We start from the raw sequence: 23564 nt of genomic DNA, 5'->3' as shown, positions 1-23564 counted from the left end.
TTCAAAAATTGTAAAGAAGTTACAAAAATTTAAAACAAAGATTTAAACTCAAACTATTCACTGTTCAAATTGTGTATTTTTACCTACGGTTATTAAACACTTCAAATGTAAACAGGAAACCCACTAGCGTTTCACGCATTTAGGAAAGTGTTCGGTCAAGGTACTTTTGGAAATACAGGCTTTATCACCCAGCTTTTAGTCAATTAAGTATTTCCAAATGGATGCAAAGAGCTACACTGAGGTGATTTGCCAGATCGCAGCCTTGCAACTCACATTTTGCTCCTCTTGCCACTTGGCTTCCGCATCAGAATAGTGTCTCGGAGGAGTTTAAATCTGCCCTGTTGGCTCATAACGCATCTAGCCTGTGTTTGAACTAGCTCTGCCCAAATGCACTTACAGAAAAGCAATTCAATCTGAAATATTACACAGGTTTGCACAGAGGGTACACTATACCTGAGGAATTTTGCCCAGGAGCTCCTACCTACTTCTTCTGTGGCAGTAAACAACCTGTATGCCTTTTTTTTTTCTTGCCCCCTTTTTTTTTTTTTTTGGGGGGGGGGACGGGACTATAGCATATATAATTCTAATCCAATTCGAGCACAAATCACATGAGATAGTTTCCACCAAGCCTGTTTTCATATGGTGACAAAAAAAACTTCCTAAGTACGTTCTGCTAACAGAATTGGTAATTAAGCAATCAGAAACTAACTGACAAGTGAGGGTAAATCTGTCAAACAGCTGTTTCCTATCAACATGCTTTGATTATTCCACCTCCATATATCAACATTTCTTCCAAAAACTTTCCTACTTCTGTTAAAATCTCAGAAGCTCTATACAAATACACATATGCAGATACAGACTCTCCAATAATAAATAGCAGCAACACAAGAGGGACATTATTAGCATTAACATCTAAAATTTACCTGCTGTTCAGGTTGCTTACAAAAGGAACATCTCTGACAGTTTTCAAATGCTCTCTAGCATGCATTTTTGTGACAGCAGTGAAAAATAGATGCAGTCCATTGGCAGCTCCATGAGTGACATGTGCAGATGCAGTGATACTGCTGTGCTCTTGCACTCTTTGTAAATACACAAGCACAATTTTCCTTCATTTCCTTAAAGGGACAGTATCTCACCTCACTCAACTGGCATGTTTCCTTGGAGATGACAGCAATTACAAAATCATTAATAACATACATGCCGTTTTCTTTCTATATTCCTTTTTATTTTTCCTTCACTGTAACTGGCCACAACAGCCTAGCTAAACATTATTGTGCTACTGCTGTGCTATTTGCCTGACAGAGAACAACTAGCCCCAACCAAAGAGACTCTGCCAAGTTCCAGGATATAAACCATATTCCGCAGGCAGCAAAACTGTTGCCGAAGATAGGTTTAAATTATGCAAATCCAACAGAGGTGTAACTTACTTAGAAAAGAATCTACTTCATTTCATGGGGTGAGGAAGCATCCGAAAACCATTACCGTTACTGCCTGTCTCTTCCTGACAAAGCTGTCTGCAAAGATTTTCTTCCCAAAGACCTGTGACAGCTTGGTTCACAGGACTTTACTCTTCAAAATGAAAAGTGCATTATTCACCTAAAAACAGTGTTGGGCACGAACAGGTATGATTTTTCTTTGGTTTCCTCTCAAAGCTAAGACTTTAACACTACTACACTATAATTAAGAGAATCTGCAGCCAGCAAATTGATGGTCTGCAAAACCTAACTGGATAAGTAATCCTAACAAAAGGTTTCCATAATTTCCTGTGTGTTAGAATTCCGGAATTAAGCACAGTCATATTCACCAGCCTACCTATCCAATTACTTTGCACACCTTTTCCCTACTGCCAAGACACATTTTTGCCTGCTTTTAATGAGACTTTATGGGGAAAACCACCACACCCTGTCCCTCAAAAAAATTTTGTACACCTTAAAACTTGGAGGTGTACTCCTCTCCTTTTTCCTCAAGTTTCAGAGCAAGCAACTCTATTTTCTATGCAGGAGAAAAAAAAAAAACACATAACAATAGTCTTCTTTGCAGGAGACTAGAGGTTCAGGAAAGAGATTAAAGTTTCCTTTATTGAGAAATAGAGCTAAGAGCATTCTTGTGAAATACTATCCCATTTGCCTGTCTTTCGAGTCCCAGTGAATTTGTTCAGAGATGAGACCTAATAGAGAGGAAGTAACTGGACAAATTCTGGGTGATTGTATTTTATTTTTTTAAAACAATACTGGCAACATATCCTTTAGTCTATGTTGTTTAGGAGATTCTTTAGTACCAGTAGCCAGTTTCTCTCGTCGTACCTACCCTACTGTAGCAGATAGACTCCAATCCACCAACATAACATTTCATGTTAATGATTTTCAACTTGAAGTACATTTGTAATAAAACAGTTGTCATATGCTGTCAAAAAGGTGTGATATTAATCACGTCACAGTAATCAGACCACCCTTAATAAGTGACATATACAAAACTGAACATTGGTATCCTTAGACACCTACTGTTTATGCAAAGTTTTCTATGCACCATTCCAGTTAAAGTACAAAAAAAAAAAAACCACACACACACACAAAAAACAATATAAGCAAGCTCAGAACTGCCAGTATATCACAGGAGATCCAGTTCTGTGCCTAAATGCATGTATAAATTCAGCACAGTAATATAGAAAGAATGCTAAAGCATTTTGTAGACAGGCTGTTCAACCTGGTGTTGAAACCTGAAATCTGCAGTTCAGACCAGCAAACAACATTCCTACTGAACGGAGTTTTCCACAGGAGCTACATGAATCACACAATATAAAGCACTGTTCACCTAATAAATAAGGCATCCCGTTTTCTTAATCACAAAAACCTAAATTGCAAACCAACACAAATTTGTTTTAATAAGCTTAATAAAGCAAGCTCAAGTTTAAAGTTGCTTTGACAATCACACCTCAGAGATTAAAAAAACTACTCTCTTGCACATCGTATGTCATCGTGCTCTCACATCATACATGAGTGATTCTCCTATGCTATCCAAGTAATACACCTAACAACTCAAATACACTATGGGCCAATTAATCAAAAAATAAAGAAGAATAATAAAGTTCTTAAATAGTCAGCAAAAAACGTACATATCTGATTGAAGGAGCAGCCAGCTCCAGTGCTTCGCTCCATGTTATTCAATAACAGCATAATATGCAAAGGATTTATAATCAAAACCAGACACAAACAGGATACGTCTCTTTTGTATTATCATTAAAAACTCTGTATGTATTTTACAGAAAAACAATGATGAAGCTTTTCTTAAACTGCATATCAATTCTTTGTGATGGCCGATGTTCAGACTACGACAATTGTTTGTGCTCACCAGCTACTTCACAGGTTTTTTGTAATTAGCAATTTCCTATTAAAAATTTAATTTTCAAGTTTCCTCTGTTAGAGAAACAAGACAACAATATTTAATTTATCCAGAATATTGAATTAGATAATAAAGAAATATATCCAATGATTAAGTTTGTTAAGCCTCAGAATGACTTAACAAATAAAGCTACCCAGTCACCTTTGCTGGGGTTTTCTAAAAATGGGCTGACAAATACCTGCAACGCAAGGGACAAGTCATCTTTTCTTGCGGGAATGACAGCAAATGGAAATAATGCATAGAGTTGTTCAGCCTACAGTTGTGTCAGGCTGACCAAACTCACCTTACTCTTGGACTTAAGAGATACCCTAGAAGTTCCTTCAATTCCCATATTTTAAAGCCTTGCTATAGTTTGCCTCCCAAATATCTCCAATATGATTAAGCATGAAACTATTAAATGTACAGTCAGTTTGCCTCAAGTTTCATGATCATGAATTCATCATTCATCAATTTTCATGATGGGGGCTTAGAAAAGTAGTAAAATTTGAAATGATTAATTAATAATTTTCAAATACTAATTTGAAATTAATATTTGAAACATAATTAAGATACAATCAGATTTAATAAGGAGGATGCATATCTGATTGTGTTTTCTCTAAATTTGTGTTGTCATTTAACACAAAGCAACCTTTTTTTTTCTTGGGGGGGGGGGGGGGGGGGGGGGGAGGGAATAAACACAACTAAAATGCCTATCAAATTTTAGCTGAAATAATAAAATGTCCTATAGTTAATCAAATGCAAAGCTGATACAACTCAGAAATGAGAGGAACTTGGTGAGGAAGAAGGACAAGAAGGAATTGAATAGGCATTTCCAAATTTTCAACTCATATTATTAGGTATTCCAATTAGCCTTTATGAAACCCTTTTGGTCAGGATCCTCCAGCAACATAAATAAGAATTAGCTTAAGAAACTTAAATAAGAATTAGCTCAACATTTTTTTTTTCTCCTGAAGGAGCCATTGCTTAAGAGTACCAGTCACAAATTTTATTTCTTTTGACAAAAACGTTTCAGCTACATCTGGAATCAAGCACTTCAGAGGTTATAAAGCTGCATACATTATGACTTACATCCTTTCAGGATGTTAATTTTCCAAATGTGTTAAATAGCAAATATGTTAATGCATTCAAAAATGTATTACAGAGAGATTTTTGCACTCCAAAACCTAGAAAAACCAAATAGCATGTTGCGTTTTCAAGATCAAACATAGCACATTTTTTAGTATTTGACATGACTTGTTAAAAATCCTGACCCTTCAACACATACCATACGTTGCGTTCCTAGACTACAGGTAAGGCGGAGCTCCCATCACCATGATGTGTATTTTCCCTGCTGAGGTTACTATTTTTCTAGCATCCAGGAATTCTGCACATCAAACCAAAAGCCAAGAACAAGCCAAACTTAACCTTGTCCCTTCGCATTCTTCTTCCCTTCTCTGCCTTATAATGCAGATTCAAGCTTTGACTTTTTAAAGTTTTATTAATTTAATTCCCCTATAACCTAAAGTTATTTGTCTTTGATATAGAATAGTGAACAGAATGTTTATGCCAGTGTTGGTTTATTCTCATATGAAAAGCTGGTTTTCTGTTTGAGAGGAAACATTCCCCCCCTCCCCTGCCCGATTCTTTTTCTTTTTAATCCATTTTCTTTGCTCTGGAATTCAATTCCCTAACCACAACCTTTGTGAAGCAGCTTTGTTCTCAGCTCTTATCTACATCATCCAAGCACATTACAATTACAGTGGTGATTCATCAGCCAAAAATTCAGTTTGCAGTGTAATAATGTATTGAGCCACTAACTACTTTCCTGATATGAATTAAGCTTTGAACTGCCACTGGGAGGTGACAAGGCAAACATATTCTGCATCAGGCAGAGCTTGAGCATCATCCTCATGTTCAACTACAGAAGAAATCATACTAATATGAACTGAAGGTGATAAATTAATTTTGGCTAGGTTCTTGTCTGGGAGGAAAGAACGATTTTCCTAATGAGATAAAGATAAAAGAAAACAAGGACCTTTAGGCAACTGGAATTTTAGTCTGTGAGAGACCCTAATAAATCAGGTGGTGCTTCTCTTTGTTAAAGGAAGTACCTGTTAGGAGATTGGGGGCCTGTTTATTTTTCTCTGACAAAACAGATTTTCTTGGTACTGCACAAACTCAGAATCATAACTTGAAAGGAGAATGAAATCAGGTGGTGAAGTACAAACTTCATTCTTTTTTTTTTTTTTGTCATCTAAAGTAAGTTAACACAAATCGCAACTGACCAGGCTCAATTTCCTGAGTTGGTACTTACCCTGTTAGCCTGTACCAAGTACAGCCACTGAGGCTGTAATGAACAGCTGCAATATGGTCATTGCAATATCTACCTGATATCATGCTCCCCAAACCAACTACCAACTCTATGCCTTTTAGCTTTCGACATATGCTTCTCTGTAACATGTACATGGGCCACAGCAGATAGTGTACATCTAAATCAATACCTTCTGGCCAAGTAAGGCAAATTACACATAGTAATCAACAGTATACTTCAAATAGTAAAGGTATTCCATTTTGATATTGATTAAAATTTAGTTTAAAAATACCTAACTTCTACTCGAAGGGCTGTGACTAGGACATAGCATTTCAAGATTCTTTTTAAACTTTTATTCCTTAAAACAAAGACCAACAAAATTCTATATCACTTTTCATTGTTGTTACTGCTGCTAATTTTATAAATAAAAGCAGTGCGTCTCCATCACTAAGAAAATCAAGTGTGTTTTAGACTGAATCTTTTTTTGACAAATTACTACCCTGATTTTAGCAGTCATCATTAAGCCCGCTTTTACTGAAATAGAGATATGTAAGTTAAACAACTCTACAATATTTCAGTCTTTCAAGATAATTTTCTTCAAAAACTGTGGTATAGTTCATACTGAAAGATTAATTACATAAGTTAGTTTTACTGCTAAGTTCTGCAATTAGGAACACTAATACATATAACGTACTCTGCGGCAACACAAGTACAACTTGCAAAACCAGTGCTGCCTGCTACCTTTACCAACTAAAATGTTGGCCACAGTTCTTTCTAAAACATAAAAATGCAATAATCCAGGATACACACTTTTTTGAAATTTGTCACACCACCTTTAGCAGTGGAAGTAGATTATTGTAGTCTGCTAATTGCATTCTACCCCATTAACTCTCACACGGTTACCTGAAAGTACAGATCCAAACACTTCTGTGCTTTTTATTTCTGTTCCAGCCTTACAAATTTACTTACATTCCATAGTCTCAAAAATAAAGACAAAAGCACATGATATTTTTTCCTTCCCCCCCCCCCCAACCCCATCTCTATTTGGTGGGTATTAAGCACTTGCATAAACACTTCCCTGTACGGATGTCAAAATGCTACAAAATAAACATGTGTTATATACCACTTCTCAATACCATTCCCTTCCTAAACACATTTTGAAGGTAGATGTTATTTCCCAGAATCCACCTACAAAAACATACAGAAAAGCTACCAAACATTTTCCAGTCGAACTTTAGTAAATGCAAAACTTCAAAACAAATGCTTTATTACAAACTTCTAAGAAGGAATGCACCTAATAGCACAAATTAATGGCTTCTAAATGGAGGATCAATATCTCATTGTATTTTACACAAAGAGCTAAAACCTCATTGCTGTAACAATGCAAAAAAAATAAAAAAAATAAAAGAAGGCTTTACAGATCAGGTTACCTGTCTGATCTGATGTTTTTAATAGACTATAAATCTGGCTACAGCCATTTCTGAGTCTCAATCACAATCGTTAAAACTAGAGATTAGAAAGGAGGCATTCTATGACTTTTTCAAAGGCATTTACTACCATTCTACCAATTCTACCAATATCTGTTAAAGGAGGTTAGTTGGCACTTAATTACAAAAAAAGCATTTTGATGTTGCTCTATATCATGATGGATTACTGAGATTAAATGATACATATTACCTTACCTGATACATTCCAACTCCTATGTGTTTGGGCTCAATTTTCACTAGCTCAGCTAATGGGTCTTGTACACGTCTAGCTATGGAAACTGAAAAATAGAATTAGAAGAAAAATATTGTTTTATCTGAAAAAAAAATCACAATTATATAAGTGGCTTTGCTATTCTTTTCAGCCTTCTACAAATTTAACTTTTTTTTAACTTTGAAATTATCACTTTATATTATAATCTTTTTTCTCTGTTAGACAAGAGATGAAATGTACATTAATCAAACTTTTTAATTGAAAAATTAATGCAAAGACTTAAGAAGATTTCGTACTGTAATCACATTAGAATCATTTACTCAGGCCACAGAGCTAGTAAACACAACCGTGTACAGAAAAATTTCTCCCTCATCTCTATATTAAAATGCATACTTAGCACTTAAAATTATAATCTTCAACCTTAAATCACAGATATGTATCATTTGTGCATTTGTACTAAGAATGACAGAAATGGGGATGGGACAGAAGATGGCTGTGGCTCTTTGAAAGCTATTACCTTCAAAACCACACCCACAGGTGGCATTAGGCACACCAAGATGCTTTTTCTAAAGTTTATTTTACCTTTAAGTTCATTTTTAAAGGATATCAAGAGACAGAACAGATAGAAGTCAGGAATAAGAGTGTATATACATTTGGTGGTTTCGTCAACGATACATAATCTTTAAATTGGAAAACTGGAAGTATCTCACCGTTTTTTTTATATATATATAAAACAAGACATAAATTACATGAGGATATGATTGTATCATACACAATTAAAAACATATATAAAATGTTTTATTGAAAAATATAAGTTTTACAGAGCTTTACTCTTTTAATATATATACACATACACAAGCTTCACTCAGAATCACCTGTTTACATTCAACAGGACCTTTTGAGATCATCTCATCTAACTCCCTTGCTCAAGAAAGGTGAGTTAGAGCAGGTTGCCCAGGACTGTGTTCAGCTGGGTTCTGAATATCTCCATGGATGGGGACTCTACAACCTCACCAGGTAACCTGTGCCAGTGTTTTACCACTGTCACAGTAAAAAAGTGTTGTTTTTTTTTTTTTGTGTGTGTGTGTGTGTGTTCAGATGGAATTTCTTGAGTTTCTATTTGCATCCTCCTGTCCTGCCAGTGGTCACTACTAAGAAGAGTCTGTCTCCTTCTTCATTCCACCCCATCAGGTATTTCCACACATCAGTGACATCCTTCTAAGCCTTCTTTTTTTTTTTTTTTTTTTTTTTTTTTCCCCCAGTCCCAGTTCTCTCAGCCATTCCTTGTCTGAAAAGAGCTCCAATGCCTTAATAACCTTTGAGGTCCTAATCTGAACAACAGTTACTATTACTGCATATTGTTAATGACTTCACAGTGTTTTGGAAAAGGATTCAACTTAACACTGATACTTGAAGCCAAAACAGTAAACCTAATGCCTATTTATTAGTTATGCAAGATTATCAAACAAGAACTGCAAAATTTGTCAACTGAAGACATCATTAGAGATTTCACTTCGAAGGATTTACTTTGAAGGATTTGCAATAGTGAACGTATAGTTAGCATGAAGTTCACTGCTCTGCCACGCAAGACTCTTCATACTTTTATTTTCCATATGCTGACGATGGCAGTTTGCTAGCTCGGCTCAGAGAGCACTACTCTGGTGACATCTGACACGCCTGCTTCTCTAGCAGAGAAGTTCTGCATTCAAAGGCTATCACATATGGCTTCTCATCAAAAATCACAAAAGGCTAACTAGTGCAAGTACAATTTTTATAGCTCACAAAGCTTACTACAGAAATGCTTTTCTTACAATAGTCATATTAATTTCCTTGAAACACTAGTAGTAACTATCACCAGTCACCTAACAAACACAAGTGGAACAGAACACTAATGAAAGTAGTATCAATACAACACAGGAAACATTTAAAACTGTACAGGTATTTCTTCTGAATGCTTTTATGTCTCTCTCTGTGTACAGTATTTATCTGCTGTAAGTTATCTTAAACTCAATAACCACAGAGCATTTTACAGAATTTTCTTTTTAACCTAATAGAAAAGTTTCAAAAGATACATTTTAGACAACTGAGAGAACTATGTCACTGTCCACATCACCTTTCATTACATCTTTTAAAATCAGGCAACTACACAGATAGGCTGCTATGGGAAATTTCCAAGCATAACCTTCTCTAAGGAACCTTGAATGAGAAGTAAAACTTGGACTCTTCGTTTCCTAACAGCTAGATTGACAATGCTGTCATATCCCTACGAGGCTTCCAGCAGAGGTGAAGGCCCTGACCCGGCAAAGCCCTTCAGCACAGATGCATGGCGGTAATCCCACCGGAGCCAGCAATGCTCTTTGCATGCATAAAGTTACATAGATAGTTAAGTGCTTTCCTGGATGATACAGGAAATAGTTACAATATTGAAGCGTAAAGATCAATTAGCAGTCAGTTATATGGTTTAAAGGATGCAGTTCCTACAGACATGCCAGCAGGACAGCTGACCTGCTGAATTTCCACTGAAGCCTCTATTTTACTCCAGAACACTTCAAATTCAAAATAAAAGACAGCACAATAGGGAAAACATTAAAGAAAGTACAGATTCTCTCCAGGCACAAATTCACTCCAACAATGACTCAAGATGAACATTCACTGTCTCTTGCACAGACAAACCCACCTTTTCTTTGTTATATTAATAGCACGCTTCAATAGACGTATCTTTTTAAGGGGCACTGAGGCTCCACTCCAGCAATTTGATCCATGTGGCTGGACTCCTGCAATGCAAGCAGAGCCTGGCTGAAATCATGAGGACTCTGCAGAAATGCAAGGTCTGCTCCCTGTGGACCAGACTGCAAAATCAGACAGTAAAACCTGATGGTCTTACATTGTCCTCATAAAAATTAAATCACTGGACTTCAAGCATTTTTCAGATTAAAGTATTACAGTAATACAGATATTTATTAAAGGTAATTGCTTGTATGTTTTAAAGCCCACTTCAGGAATGGCTATTAATCATTAATTTTTAGAACACTAAAGATGAAATAAATTGGCAGTGCACTCTCACTTCCACTGTTAACATGGTATGCTTCTCTTTTTCTAACAAACAACCAAATAAATAAAGCTCCATGATGGCATGCAGGGAAAAAACAGAAAATTGGGTTTCTCAAAAAATCATCTGCAGAACCAAATTAAATTTTTGAGATGCCATTCACAAAATATACTAGTCTAAGTAACATGGGAAAAGACGTTATTCAATATTAAACAGAGCATTAGCATCAGGATGAGACGTCCTTCTAGTAGAAAACAAGAATTGCACACCAGATAGCTGCAAAGCTTCTTCAAGTTGTCAATTAAGAACAAAACATTATTGTAATATTTGGAATGACAGCAACATATTGTGCTGCCATGCAGTAAATCCATGTAAAATTTAAAAGCTTGAGGGGACAGGATGGCCTAGGTGGTCCTCTGGCTTTAATGTAGATTACCTTCACCTCCAAATACAAAGAGAAATAAAGAAGGTGAAAGAAAGCATATTAGCCGAAATCCTGTCTTGTCATTAGGACCTTTTCTGTCATTTTGTGAGAAAGGTAATTTAACTGTTTGGTGGTCTCAGTTGACTGTACTGTGGTTATTTGACAAGACAAACCCTTCAGATATTTAAATATTTTTGCCTGCCAGTGATAACAGTGCAGCGCCTGAAAAGCTTGCATAAGAGTTGCCTGCACAACTCACATCAGTCTCAGACTCTAATCTTCATAGAAAATACATTGTTATATTAAAATGTTTTGTTTCCTAATGGCTAATGAACAGATGTGCCCTCATGAACTTGCAAACATCCTTAATTATCTGACTACTCCTGTCTTAAACGATCAAATCTCTCAATTCCAAACTGAAAAATTTAGAATTAAGACTATTTTCCTCACACATCCACGTTGTGCATTTAAATTTGGTGTTTTTTCTTTTTTTTTTTTTTTTTTTACTAATACTTTCTACAATAAGGAATATAATTTTTCACAGGGATTAAAAAAGAGAGAGTTTCCACTCTGGAAGACTGGTAAATTTTCAGTCAAATTTTTTTTCAGACTGCAGACTGTCCGTTCTTGACAGCGAGGGGGGAAAAACAACATAACAGCTTCCAACTGTTTCTCTAGAGGGTGTGTGTGTATATACATGTATATATAATATATATACACACACACGGGCAGTATCAGCTGCCATCCCTAAATACAGAATTAGTGCTAACTTCTTAATTAGGCTACCTGCCTCCCCTCAGTAGTGGAATAGATGTAAACCAATTGTTACAGCCAAAGTCAGATGTACACAATATTTAAGGTGCAGGAACAGCTAGAAATCTTGTCACAGATTGTCACTAGGCCATAAAAATATATTATAAATAGTTTCAAGTACTGTGCCTGCTTCGGGGGCAGCTTGCCAATTTTTATGGTTAAGACAACCATATATTACAATCTTCTCTTTTTGTAGTGCTATATTCCAGAGCCATACCATAAAGTGAAAACTTAATGGCTATAGATAAGGAAACTATGAAAATGCGCCAGAAATGACTATGAAGTGGGTGTGAGAAGAAAAATAAATAAATAGATGAATGAATAGATAGATATTTAGTTACAGTGGTATTCTAATGTTGCTTGCCACTACAAGAGGCAACTAATTTTTGGCCAGAAGTCCCAAGTTTTACGATGATGGCATCTCTTTAAACACACACATAAATGGGTCTTAATATAAGGATAAAAACATCCCCATCACAAACCATGTCAATGTAGCTATCTTACAAATGGGAAAATTGTTCTGTATTTTAAAACAATATGAAGATGTGAAGGCAGTGGGTAGTTTTACAATTATTATCCTTTTAAAGAAATAAATATTTGGCAACCACAAGCTACAAGGTTATTGTAGTTCAACCTCAATTTTGTCATAAATAAGAACATTCTGTATTTTTATTATAAAACCTCAGTATTTTGTTCTTGAGAGAAAATATAGCTGAGACATGCTAGGAGAACATCCAAGTTCTTCTTCCACCTCCATTTTTAAATTAACCTTTGCACCTTATAAGTCTGAGTTGAAACAGTAAATGGCAATTGAACAAGAATAATGTATTAACGTAATCAAAGACTAACTTATAAATGCATATGTAATTACTCTGAATATATCATATGAGGGTAGATATGGGAACATTACAACTTATTTAAATCCTTTTATAAAGCTTATTATTGTGCTCAAGATCAATTACTCTCCATAAGTATCTGCAATAATGTTTACTCAGTGATCGATTGTTCAGGTTTCCTGAGTCCTGGAAGCTTTCTATCCTGTTGACCTGAATTTCACCCTCCTTGCAAAGGATACAGTGAAACGTACAGTAGTCTTTTCATTAAGCATTCTTTCTCAGTAGGTCAGGAATTGTGACACAGTTTTGAATCCTCATATATCTTCTTGGTGGGTTTAAAGTATGCAATTTATTTTAAGCAACTGCTCAACAGCTGCATTTCATCCAAAATTCTTCTGTGGCAAGTGAGCAGGTTTTTGTTTTAAAAAGGTTACATTTTAGTTTACTTTTAACTCCATAAAACTGATAATCTGTTATTTGCTTAAGATTAATGAAATAATGAATGACAATGTTCTATTTACTTACTACAAAAATCTTTAAACGAGACTGCTTGAATACTAAAAGTAACTAAGAAATACATCTGAAGATGAAATCCTCAACAAGTGAATATTACAGTACAAATTCCTAAAGTCAATATTTTTCTTAGAAACACTATCAAAAGCCACTTTCCTCTGTTGTAAGTATTAATAGTTATGGTATCACAAGACAATAGTGTTTTTGTTTTTTTGTTTTGTTTTGTTTTTTAGTTCAACCTTATATGGGAGGTATATAACTACTTAATTGGAGTCTATGTAATTTTTCCACCCTACAAATGGGTTAGTCATACAGGATGGTATAAATTCAGAAAACTCCTTCCCCATCTGCGCAGCTTAAAAGGTAGAAATCGTCGGTACGCTTTTCTCCTTCAGATCACTGTTCCCAATTTTAATTGCATCACCATGGCATTGATTACTATGACTACTAAAAGTGAAAATTACTTAAAGTTCTGTACTTGCAAGAGTTATTCACTTATGTCAGCAACCTTTCATAAGTGACCAGAATGTTCTTTCCTATGCCTGTAAGTAAGAGCATCAACTTTGGTGAATTGCACTGCTATATTAAAAGCAAAACAAAAACCTCCTCCAATTAAAGAGCAGCCTTGTACTCGTCATTCCTCCGGCTCAAGGCTTCAAAGAAGCAAAGCCTTTTAACAAAAATACATAGACACACACATGCATAGTTACATCCCTAGCAAGGGAAATAAACCATTTTCTAATCTAACTCTTTTATGCTAATAGCAACTGCCTTTACCAGAGCCAGGCCTAATGCGCTGCTTTGGGAGATTGCTTTTAGGCAGAACTCGTGGTGCATTTTCAGACTGTTCAGAAATGCAGCAAATTATGCTCTGTAAATAAAAGACAAAGTCCATCTGCTGAACTCAGACCCATCTGGGATATGAGAAATAGGTTCATGAGAAGAAGGCAAAGTGAATATCACATCTTTCCACAAATTATGCAAAGATTACACATCACGTGCAAACATTAACACATCTACAGAGAATGATGCTCAGTTAAAAGCTACACACACACACCCCTCTTAGCTTAGCAGAAATACTGATCCAAAACAACCAAATAGAGGAGTTTTCACCAACCTCAAAATAACCTCCTGTTTTAATTCTGTAACAAGACAGAAGCCTTGTGGAATCTCAGTGGATCTTGGTCTTGCAGATAAGAGATCAAATTCCTCCTGTCCACAACTATATTCTACTGCTTCAGAGGCAATACAGCACAGATTAACAGGATGCTGATGACTATATACCAGCTCTCATGCATGCCATCAAGTTTGCATGAATTGGAAAAATGCTAGATTCTTGTCTAGAATAACAAGAAAGTAAAAATCAGCAATCATCTCTAACAACTGTGTAACAAACCATTCACCACTGGCACCACTGTCCCACTGTTCTCCATTAATTCAAATCCATTTCTCTGTTTCTCAAAAACCTGATGCAGATACTCGTGTTCATGCACAACTATAAGAGGCCCCATCATTTGCAAACTATCTGCAGTTATGGAATGTTTTTTAAAAATTATTCAGATTTACTATAACTTCTGTTTAAACAGTACAACCCAGTCTACTTTAAGCTTTAGACCAGCTTCTGCTCATTCTGCACATTGGTAGGAACTGGGTCCTACAGGGAGAGAAGCAACAAGCCCTCCTGACCTTTTCACCACCCATTTTGTTTCTAACCATTGCATCTCTTCCCTTCCAACAGTAAAATTAAACTCATTCTTAAATGCTACAGAATAAAGCTGATGAAATACAGAAATTGAAATAATAAATTGAAATGCAATTTCAATTTATTCACCTGTAACTGCACACAACCCAACTACACAGGTAAGATTTTGTAGCAGATGCGAAATGTTTTCAATGTACAAAAAATTTGAGTTTACTTTTCTTTCTTTTATGTCTTTCTGAAAACTTGTGGAGCTTGCACCAATCCTCTGTGATTAGCTATAGAAGGAAGCTTCCACTTAGAAAGCAGCGCGAATGGTTTAACCGTAGGACTTCTGTCCAATAAAGTTTTTGAAAAATGACCTTCTTTCCTGAGTAGCCAAGGGGGAATAGTGCTCTTTTAAGAATATGAAGAAATTAGCTCAAGTAGACATCAAGGCACTATGTCCCACACATCTAATCATCAAATTGTTTTACTTTCCTTAAGATAAAGTCAAAAGAAATTATATTTTTTCTGATCTTTACCTTCTATCTGCTGGCCAGTATGACAGCTCTGAACTGTATGTCTCTATCTTTAACAGCACCCAAGGGAATAAAGCCCTGTAGCATGACAGTCTCTAAGTCCTAACAAGCCCCAAAAGCCTATAAGGCTTTCTTTTGCAAGGAAAAGTGCAAGTGGTTTGCTGAACTTTGAGTGTACAATAATCCAATGCGTTCTGCCCTGTGGAGAGAAGACAAGCAGATGGGATTTGACAATGCTAAAGCAAGCTGTGCTGTGTGACCTTTTGCTCTCCCAGACTCTTTATTCTCAGAAATCATCCTTTAGAAACAAAACAGTTTCTATACTGGATCATACCTGTGCGTGCTGCATGACACAGATTCTTGCCCTGTTAGCACTCCAAGTCTTTTCAAAAAGTAATCTTAAGGAGCATTTTACCTACATTCATTATTTTGCTAACTGGGTGACACAGCTATGTGGTTGGGGAAAAATGGGCATTTCTTGGATTTGCTGCATTAGATGAAGTATGTTATTCTTGTTTCACCATCTGAGAACAGAAGGGCAGTTTAAAAACCAAATTCATTTGATCACATTCAAGTACAGAAGTAAATCGGAGGCTTAGCATGAGATCTGTTCTAATAAGTGATAATACTTAAGTGATATCTGAAAAGACATAGCTCTCTTTACCAGCACATCCCACGTTTAAAGAATTCTAACATTCAAGTTTACCTGCATGATTTTTATGAACCTGTGCAATGAAGTGTGTTAATTTATTTTGCTTTTTAAATAGTGAAAAAAGAGACTGCCAGAGCAGTCATGTAAAAATGAAAGGTAATTCATCGATTTAACAAAGTGAATTAATTCCTCATTTAATATTGCTGACAATATATCCAGACCAGAGCCAAAATTCCAGCATAACTACTGCCTTATAGCAATTCTCCACTCTCAGGCCACCATTTGCCAGAACTCAGCAGTAGTTTCCTGTTTCTTAAAAGTTTTTAAGCAATGCTCATTTCATCACAGTATCTGCTTCAAAAAGTGGAGGTGGGCATTCCACCAGGTTGGCTGCTTTTCATATTACACAGACAGCAGAAGAAAATAAAAATCCTGATTGAAGCACATGCCAAACAAATGGTGCATCTGTTATCTGCCTTATGCTAAAAATAACAACAAAACACTATCTAACCACACCTTAAGAAATTTTCAAGCCTCTAGGAAGTAAATAAATTCTGTATTTCTGCATGTCAACCCTTCAGCACTGAGAAAGGTCTTAAATGTTTATGCTTCCTACAGACTTCACCTGTCTCTCCACAATCTTTGCATTGGTTTAGCCAACCTTGTTCACTCAACAAGCTTCTGCAGCAGCATTTGAGAAGCGTTACAGGGGAAAAAAATAAAAATAAAAAAAAATCAAAAAGCAAGGGGATGTCTACCAACAGCCTGCTGCACAGACTCATTTTATTTCTTGTTCTAGAAGCCTCATTTTCATTAGCAATATAGGATCTGCACACCAAAATAAACCCTTGAGCAAAAAAATATATAGGAGAGGATAGAGGTAAAACAATCAAGGTATCAACTTCTGGTAGATGCACATTCTACAGTTCACAGGCCCAATAACAACTGAAAACGGGCTGACACCAGTTCTCATGGAGTCCATCTGTTTGAGTCAAGAGCGCTTGCCACCACTGAGTTTATTCTTTTCTTTCACTCATGAAAAGAATACTGCATCAAGACAGTCTTCTCAAACACTGATGATGAAAGAAAGGTAATGGCAAGGAGAATTACTGCTATACTTGAAGGCAAAGTAACTATTCATTCAGCATGGTGTTACAGCTACATCAAAGGAAAACTTGCATCCAGATCCACCAAAAAAAGGCACAGGCAAATCTCAACCAGATATGCCTGGAATAACCCAGAGATTATGTATAAATCTAATTACATGTAAGTCACAATAAATAACTCCTGCTTGAAGTTGCCATAAAAGTTAACCAGAGCTCAAATATGCAAAGTATCACACAGATGGCAGCTCAGAATAAAACAATGACAACAAAAACATATCAAGACAGCCAGGTAAGTATGAATTTGACTGCTTTTAAAAGGACACAGTGGAACAGAAAGAATTGCAGTCACCCACCCAGCCCCTCAGTTCCCTCACTGCCCTTCCACTAATCCTTAAGAGAGGTAGTCACAAAGCCTCAAGAAGACACACATTAATAAGTTTCACAAAGATGATCATCATTTACAACTTGCTAACCACTCTTGTTAAGGTGCAAATTCTCCCTGACAAAAAATCCCACTCTGAATCAGCCTACTCTGAGGCTTCAGGGAAGGAGAATACAAGGAAGCCTTTCATTCCCTTCTCTCTCAAGCTGCAACTCTCTACTGCAAGGTTCATCCAAAAACCCCAGTGACTTGTTCTTTAGGCAGGACTCTCCTAATCTGCTGCAGCTGAACTACCTCAGCCTATCAAGTAGGAAATCCTTTTATTGCTCTGGCCTATAAGCCTCTTATCTCCCAATTCTGTGAGGCTGAGAAATAGCTGTTCTGCTCATTAATCCTACAATGACTGTCGAAAGGGGATATATACCATCTCACTCTACTCAAACACAAATAACTAGATTTCATCAAGTTCTTCACTATCTACTTAGTCAAATCTCACTCTACAAGATTTTATAGGAATTGAAATAGCAGTAGAGAAGCTTCTGCACTTTCATGAAATATACATACTTGGTGCTACAAATTTTTTTGTGAACTTGGATTAATATAAAGTATTGACAATAGAGCTGATACTAAGGCCAGAAAGAGGAAACGTACCCATCTCTGGAGGTCAATTCTAAAACCATACAAACCCTACCCCACTGCCTGCAACACAGATACAAGCAAATAACTTATGAAATGAGCATTTTGTTTATCAACTAAGCACAATAGTTGTTAGAAGTGCTGTATGGATGAGTATGAAGAGTTTCTGCTACAGTTTATGTATATCTAATTAGTTTATCTGTCTTAATTATTATGGAGGTCATGGATGACATGGGTTTAAAGACAGCTCAAAGAGAATAAAAATAACCAGTTGAGTTCTTGGCTTAATTAAAATACCAATTAGCACTCCCACAAAATGCTTGTTTTCCCTCCTATACACTTAGGCAAAAAAGAAATTACTACAATAATATGTACATTTATTTATTTAAGATTGGGATTGATGTCTTCTATGCTAAACAGCATTGTAAATATGACAGATTTCACTAGAAGTAAAAGTTATTAAATTATACATATTGCACGATATTTTATGTTCATGTACCTGGATGGACAGACACAAGCTTACCTGTGTAATTAAAAAACAAACAAAAAAAAAAACCTTCCATAGTTTGTGTTGAGAGAAATGTTAAAGTGGCAAACTGTGTTAAGATCACAGATATCTCACATCAGTTGTACCTTTTATTTTAACTATAAATGTCACACTTCATCATGCAGCTGTCAGCTTCTTTTAATGTGCTAAATGCTATCATGTAAGCACAGAACTTGACATGATGTAACACAACAATTAAAATAAAAAACAAGTCAGCTTTGACACCATGTCATTTTTCCATTTGCTGCAAATTAAAAGAAAGGGAAATCAAAAGTACAAAAGTAAAAGCTATTTAAGAAAAAAGTTTGCAAAGAAAAAAAAACAGCAGTTACTATTTCCCTCTCATGTTATGTCACTTTGTTATGTTCAGCCTAAAAAAAAAGTGTCCACAGCTTTAGTGCAGCTAATTACAAATTGACACCAAAAGACATCAAGAAAAATGTCTGAAGTCTAAAACTTCTCAAAAGATTCTGTTGTAATAAATACACTTCTCATTGTCAGTTCCATGAAAGCTGACATCCACAGAACTAAGCAATTATTTTTCACTTTCTATCCTACCCTTTTTTCAGTTTCTAACCACTGAGGTACTGCTGCAGCATGTTAAAAGAGCTGATGCTTTTCAAACCAGATGCAACAGCTTTTAAGTGATGCCTGACGCAACTCCTGGTAATAATAGAGAAATGATGAACTCCAGATAATTAATACCGAAATTGGTTATGTATTACAAATTTGATTTACCATATTTTCATGCACAGTGCTAAATAAAAGTGCCTGAATGTTTCAGCAACTAACTTCTTAAAAAAGGGAAATGCACATCTGGAAAAGTAAATTGTTGTTAATAAGATTTTTCCTGTTTTAATATTTCTCTGTTCTTTTACCTCAAACTCTAAAACCACATTTAATATATCCGCAGCAAAAAAAAAAGCACGCTTGGGCCCAAGGGAAAGTTAGTGGCATCTGTCACAAACACAGAAATGTCACAGGCCTAATGCTTGCTCAGGTCATACCATGACACAAGCAAAATCTCTTTGGCCCAGGGAAGAAATGATGACAGCAGAGCCAGTTCGCAGACAGGAAGGAATGAGTCAAGCAGAAAGAGGTTAGAGGCCTGTCCTGGGAAGGGCTAATGCAGACATTTGAAAAAATTTCCTGTAAAACCATTCTCTTAAAACATTGTATTAACACAAATCCCTTTTTCCCCTTTATGGAAATAAGAGGAAAGAGGAACATGGAAAATCCTGGGAAGTTTTACCCCCAAATACCACATAACTTCAGAACTTATTTCTGCTGACCTATTTTGATGTACTCCTAAGAATTTTCAGGCCAGTAGCCTGCTAAAGTAAGATTAAGAACATTGTCATTTTGAGATTTATGTAAGAACACTACTGCACTTTTAAGCCTGCTTTATTTATTTATTTATTTTTGAGTATGACAGCAAATCGCAGAAAAAAAAAAAAGAAATGAAAAAGCTGGTGTTGATAAAAACAAAGACCAAAAGACACACAAGTAAAAATATAGAAGTGAAGTAATACAGAACAACCTCAGATCTGCTTTTAAAAAGACATCTCCCAATAAACCAACTCCATGAGTAGTTTGGACACCAGTGAAGTTGCTAAGAATTTGATCTTTGTAGAGCACCCTTTAACTAAAAACTGAAAATTATTAACACTGACTACACTTGTATATTTCTAAAAATTTACGTTGTAATATACTCAAATAACATTTATGCTGAACTGTATATACACATGTATATATATATACACACACATACCGTACAACTAAATAGTATTTCTAGAGGACCTCTACGTGAAGACTTCAAAAAGTGATCACGATGAAGGCAAAAAAAAAACTGACATCATCATACTTCAGAATGAACACAACTTTGAATTCTCTCTTCTATTCTTACAGTTTACCTAGCCCTTCAAATGTTTAAGTGCTATCACAGATACTTGTATACATACAAGTGAAAAAGAAGAGAGGAAAAGTCTTGTTTCTGTGGGCACAGACATATCCAACTGTGAAAGTTCATAAAATTTATTGGTTATATTTAATCCCCCTAAATTCTACCATACCATCCTGGTACAAAAATAAGTCCACGTGGTCCATTACATTACAGGCCTTGGTAAAAGATGATGTCATTGATTTGCACACCTAGGACTTCAGATGTGCAGAATTCAAGTTCAGAAACAAAGGAGACAAACTCTTCATTTTCTTCTAATACATATATTTGATTATGTATACTTAATATTGTAAACAGTCTGAGAAAGGAGTTCCAGGTTGAAATGGTGATAAAATGCAACAGACATCATACCTGCACTTCTAAGGTTAGGGTCTAGGTCTGGCATTTCCTTTGATGCTTCTGGGCTCACACTGTAGATAGATGCTCCTGCTTCACTGACAATGCTGCAAAATAAAATGGCAAGCAATCAAAAAACACACAACTGAAAATAACACACTTGGAAGATTTATCAGTGTCTTAATTAAATATCTGGATTTGTTTTTTAAAGCTTCATGTTTTTTTAAAGAATTAAATTAACCGGATACTTATAAAAGAAAGCTAGTACAAAGGGGAAGATCTCCATTTAAGACAAAACTCCCATCCCTGACCTGCAACATTCACTTTTTCAACTCTACCTCTTTTATAAATATACACTGTATGTGATATCAACCTCTGTAGTATTCTTATCACAGAGAAAATACACACGAGAAACAAGTGTTACTAGAAGCCAATAGACAAACAAGCTTCCAAAAAATAAACAAGAGAAAAAAATACGTATTTCATTAAAATCAGCCAGATTCTGAAGTTTAATGTCAATTAAACTACTGAATGAATGCAAGTCATGCGTGCTCACATCTTTGTCCAAAGCTATCTGCCTACAATACTCAGGAAAAAAAACCTACCTCTATACAGACTGAGCCGCAGAACTGCAGCTCGCTCTTCAGCAAGCATTTAATACTGTCTTCTCCCCGCTCTCACCGCCATCCCCAAAGAAAAACACAGACTCGATGTCCTCAGTAATTTAAAAGACAGTTTGTGTATCTACACCACCTCAAACCCATTCAGTAATGATAAACTCACCCATTCAAATCACAGCATATAATTAAAAAATCCTCAAGTGCTCTACTTCCACTCAAGAGAAAACTGCAATCAAATATTTGCAGTCTAAGTTTATTTGCAGCTGTGAAATTTTGACACCAGTGAATCAACAGCATATTTCTTCATATAACTTCAACAGAACTTGAATTTCACAGCAATAATTAAGACATGGTACACGTCTGTGCTGGAGAGGAACACTATCAGTTTCAGAGCTATTTTACTTTTTTTTTATATATATATATATATATATATATATATATATATATATATTATTCCACTTATAATAACCTTATCTTCACTGTAACAGGGGAAACCATAGCCCTCAATAAACAGACCTTTCAATAAAATCTTATCTGTGCTTTATATTGTTTTTAAATGAGACTATAAATTTTGCTTTTAAGAACAGTTAGGTCAATTTTAGGAATAAAGAAACTGATACTTAGAAGCCCATCCCTTTAGGAAAGCTGGAGAATAGCTCGGAGATGAAGCACATTCCTATTCAATGCCACAGGAGTGTTAATATTAAAAAAGGTAAAATGCAAAGATATTAAAGGTACAAATTTCTTACTGTTATTCTAAAACTATTATTATTTGCCATTTTAACAAAAATTGGATTTTTTGCTGTATACATGTCAGATTTTATAGTTATTTGAATTTCAAAAAAAAAAAATAATAATTCAGGGTTACAAACAGCCTGAATCTTTCAATAAACACAGAGAATAAACCCTTGTTCTCTTCAGCATTCCCGTAACTTCAGAACCATTCAAACAACTGGTTTAACAGAACAGAAAATCACTCAGACCAGTTGGTCAGCAGGCAGAATGAGGCAAATGGAAGCGAGACTGTTTACATGATCTTTTAAAAAGATTCAGTGTTACGGGCACTCCTTCGACAGAAACACGGTCCCCCAGCAGACAGTAACTGACAGTCACTAGCAAAGCTGATCGCAAGACAGGGTCATATCACGAAAACGCAACTGCTGAAAAATGAAGATGTTGACAGAAGCCTCAAACTGATTTTCCTGATGAACTGGTAGCTCGAAGAACAATGCAACAGAATGTATTTCTTAACCTGTTCACACATTATAAAGGCAGCATCTGGCAAGTTCTCCCTTTCTTCATAAAAGAGAAATTGCTTCCAAAAAACCCACACACATTAGCACATACTACTAACAGCTTTAACTAACTTCTCTTCAATCTCTTTATTCCAACAGGTCCATAAGCTAACTTCTCATGCAACTTATAAATTTAGTTTAGTTTCTGTTGACATCGCATTTTTATTTAAAAAAATCACATTCAACGTTTTGCACCTTTTTTTTTTTTTTTTTAAAGTACCATACTATAAGTTGCATTACTACACGCAACATTTCTTGATCCCTCTCACTGCCTTGAAAAGTAAATAATAATAATAAGAAGAAGAAGAAAAAAACACCAAAGTACATAAAGGAGACTTGGATGCAAACTTTAAGACACTTGACGTTTTATTGATTCTCATTAATGCTGACGATTTTCATAACTGAGGAATGCAGCTATACTAGGATTCTACAGTAGGAAAAGGAAAGAATTGTGCCAAATTTTAAAGTAGGTAGCACAAGAACTCCTTGCTAGAATAAGTAAATAAAATTCAGGATGGGAAAGAAACAGTTGAAAAGAGCACATTTCCTTTTCTCAAGTGCAAGAAAATTTATTCACCGGCTGCGGGGGTGGGGGGAAAGGCAAGGGGAAAGCCAAGTAAAAATGTATCTCAAGCAGGAAAACAAAATATAAAAAGCACTTTCAGAAGAGCATACGCTGGCTACTTGACAGCTACTCGGAGATGGTTTTGTATACGCACGCAGTTATTCCACAAACTATTTGGTGTAGCAGACTTGAAAAAGAAAGGGGAAGAGTTTCTGCTCGCTGA

General features: G+C 35.7%; 1 protein-coding gene across 2 annotated transcripts in view; it reads right to left on the bottom strand.

Moving 5' to 3' along the window:
- SRBD1 (S1 RNA binding domain 1) overlaps positions 1-23564 on the bottom strand; it is a 127735-nt gene that overhangs the window by 45012 nt on the left and 59159 nt on the right. For both annotated transcript variants that reach the window (XM_027454080.3, XM_027454081.3), the window contains 2 exons: positions 20877-20968; positions 7372-7454 (listed from right to left, as the gene is read on the bottom strand). In XM_027454080.3, coding sequence (XP_027309881.3) covers positions 7372-7454; positions 20877-20968 — 175 coding nt within the window. The remainder of the gene's footprint in view (positions 1-7371; positions 7455-20876; positions 20969-23564) is intronic.

This window comes from Anas platyrhynchos, chromosome 3, assembly GCF_047663525.1.
Source record: "Anas platyrhynchos isolate ZD024472 breed Pekin duck chromosome 3, IASCAAS_PekinDuck_T2T, whole genome shotgun sequence".
NCBI lineage: Eukaryota > Metazoa > Chordata > Aves > Anseriformes > Anatidae > Anas > Anas platyrhynchos.
Note: the sequence above shows the minus strand (reverse complement) of the source record. Positions and strands in the feature narration are given on the sequence as shown.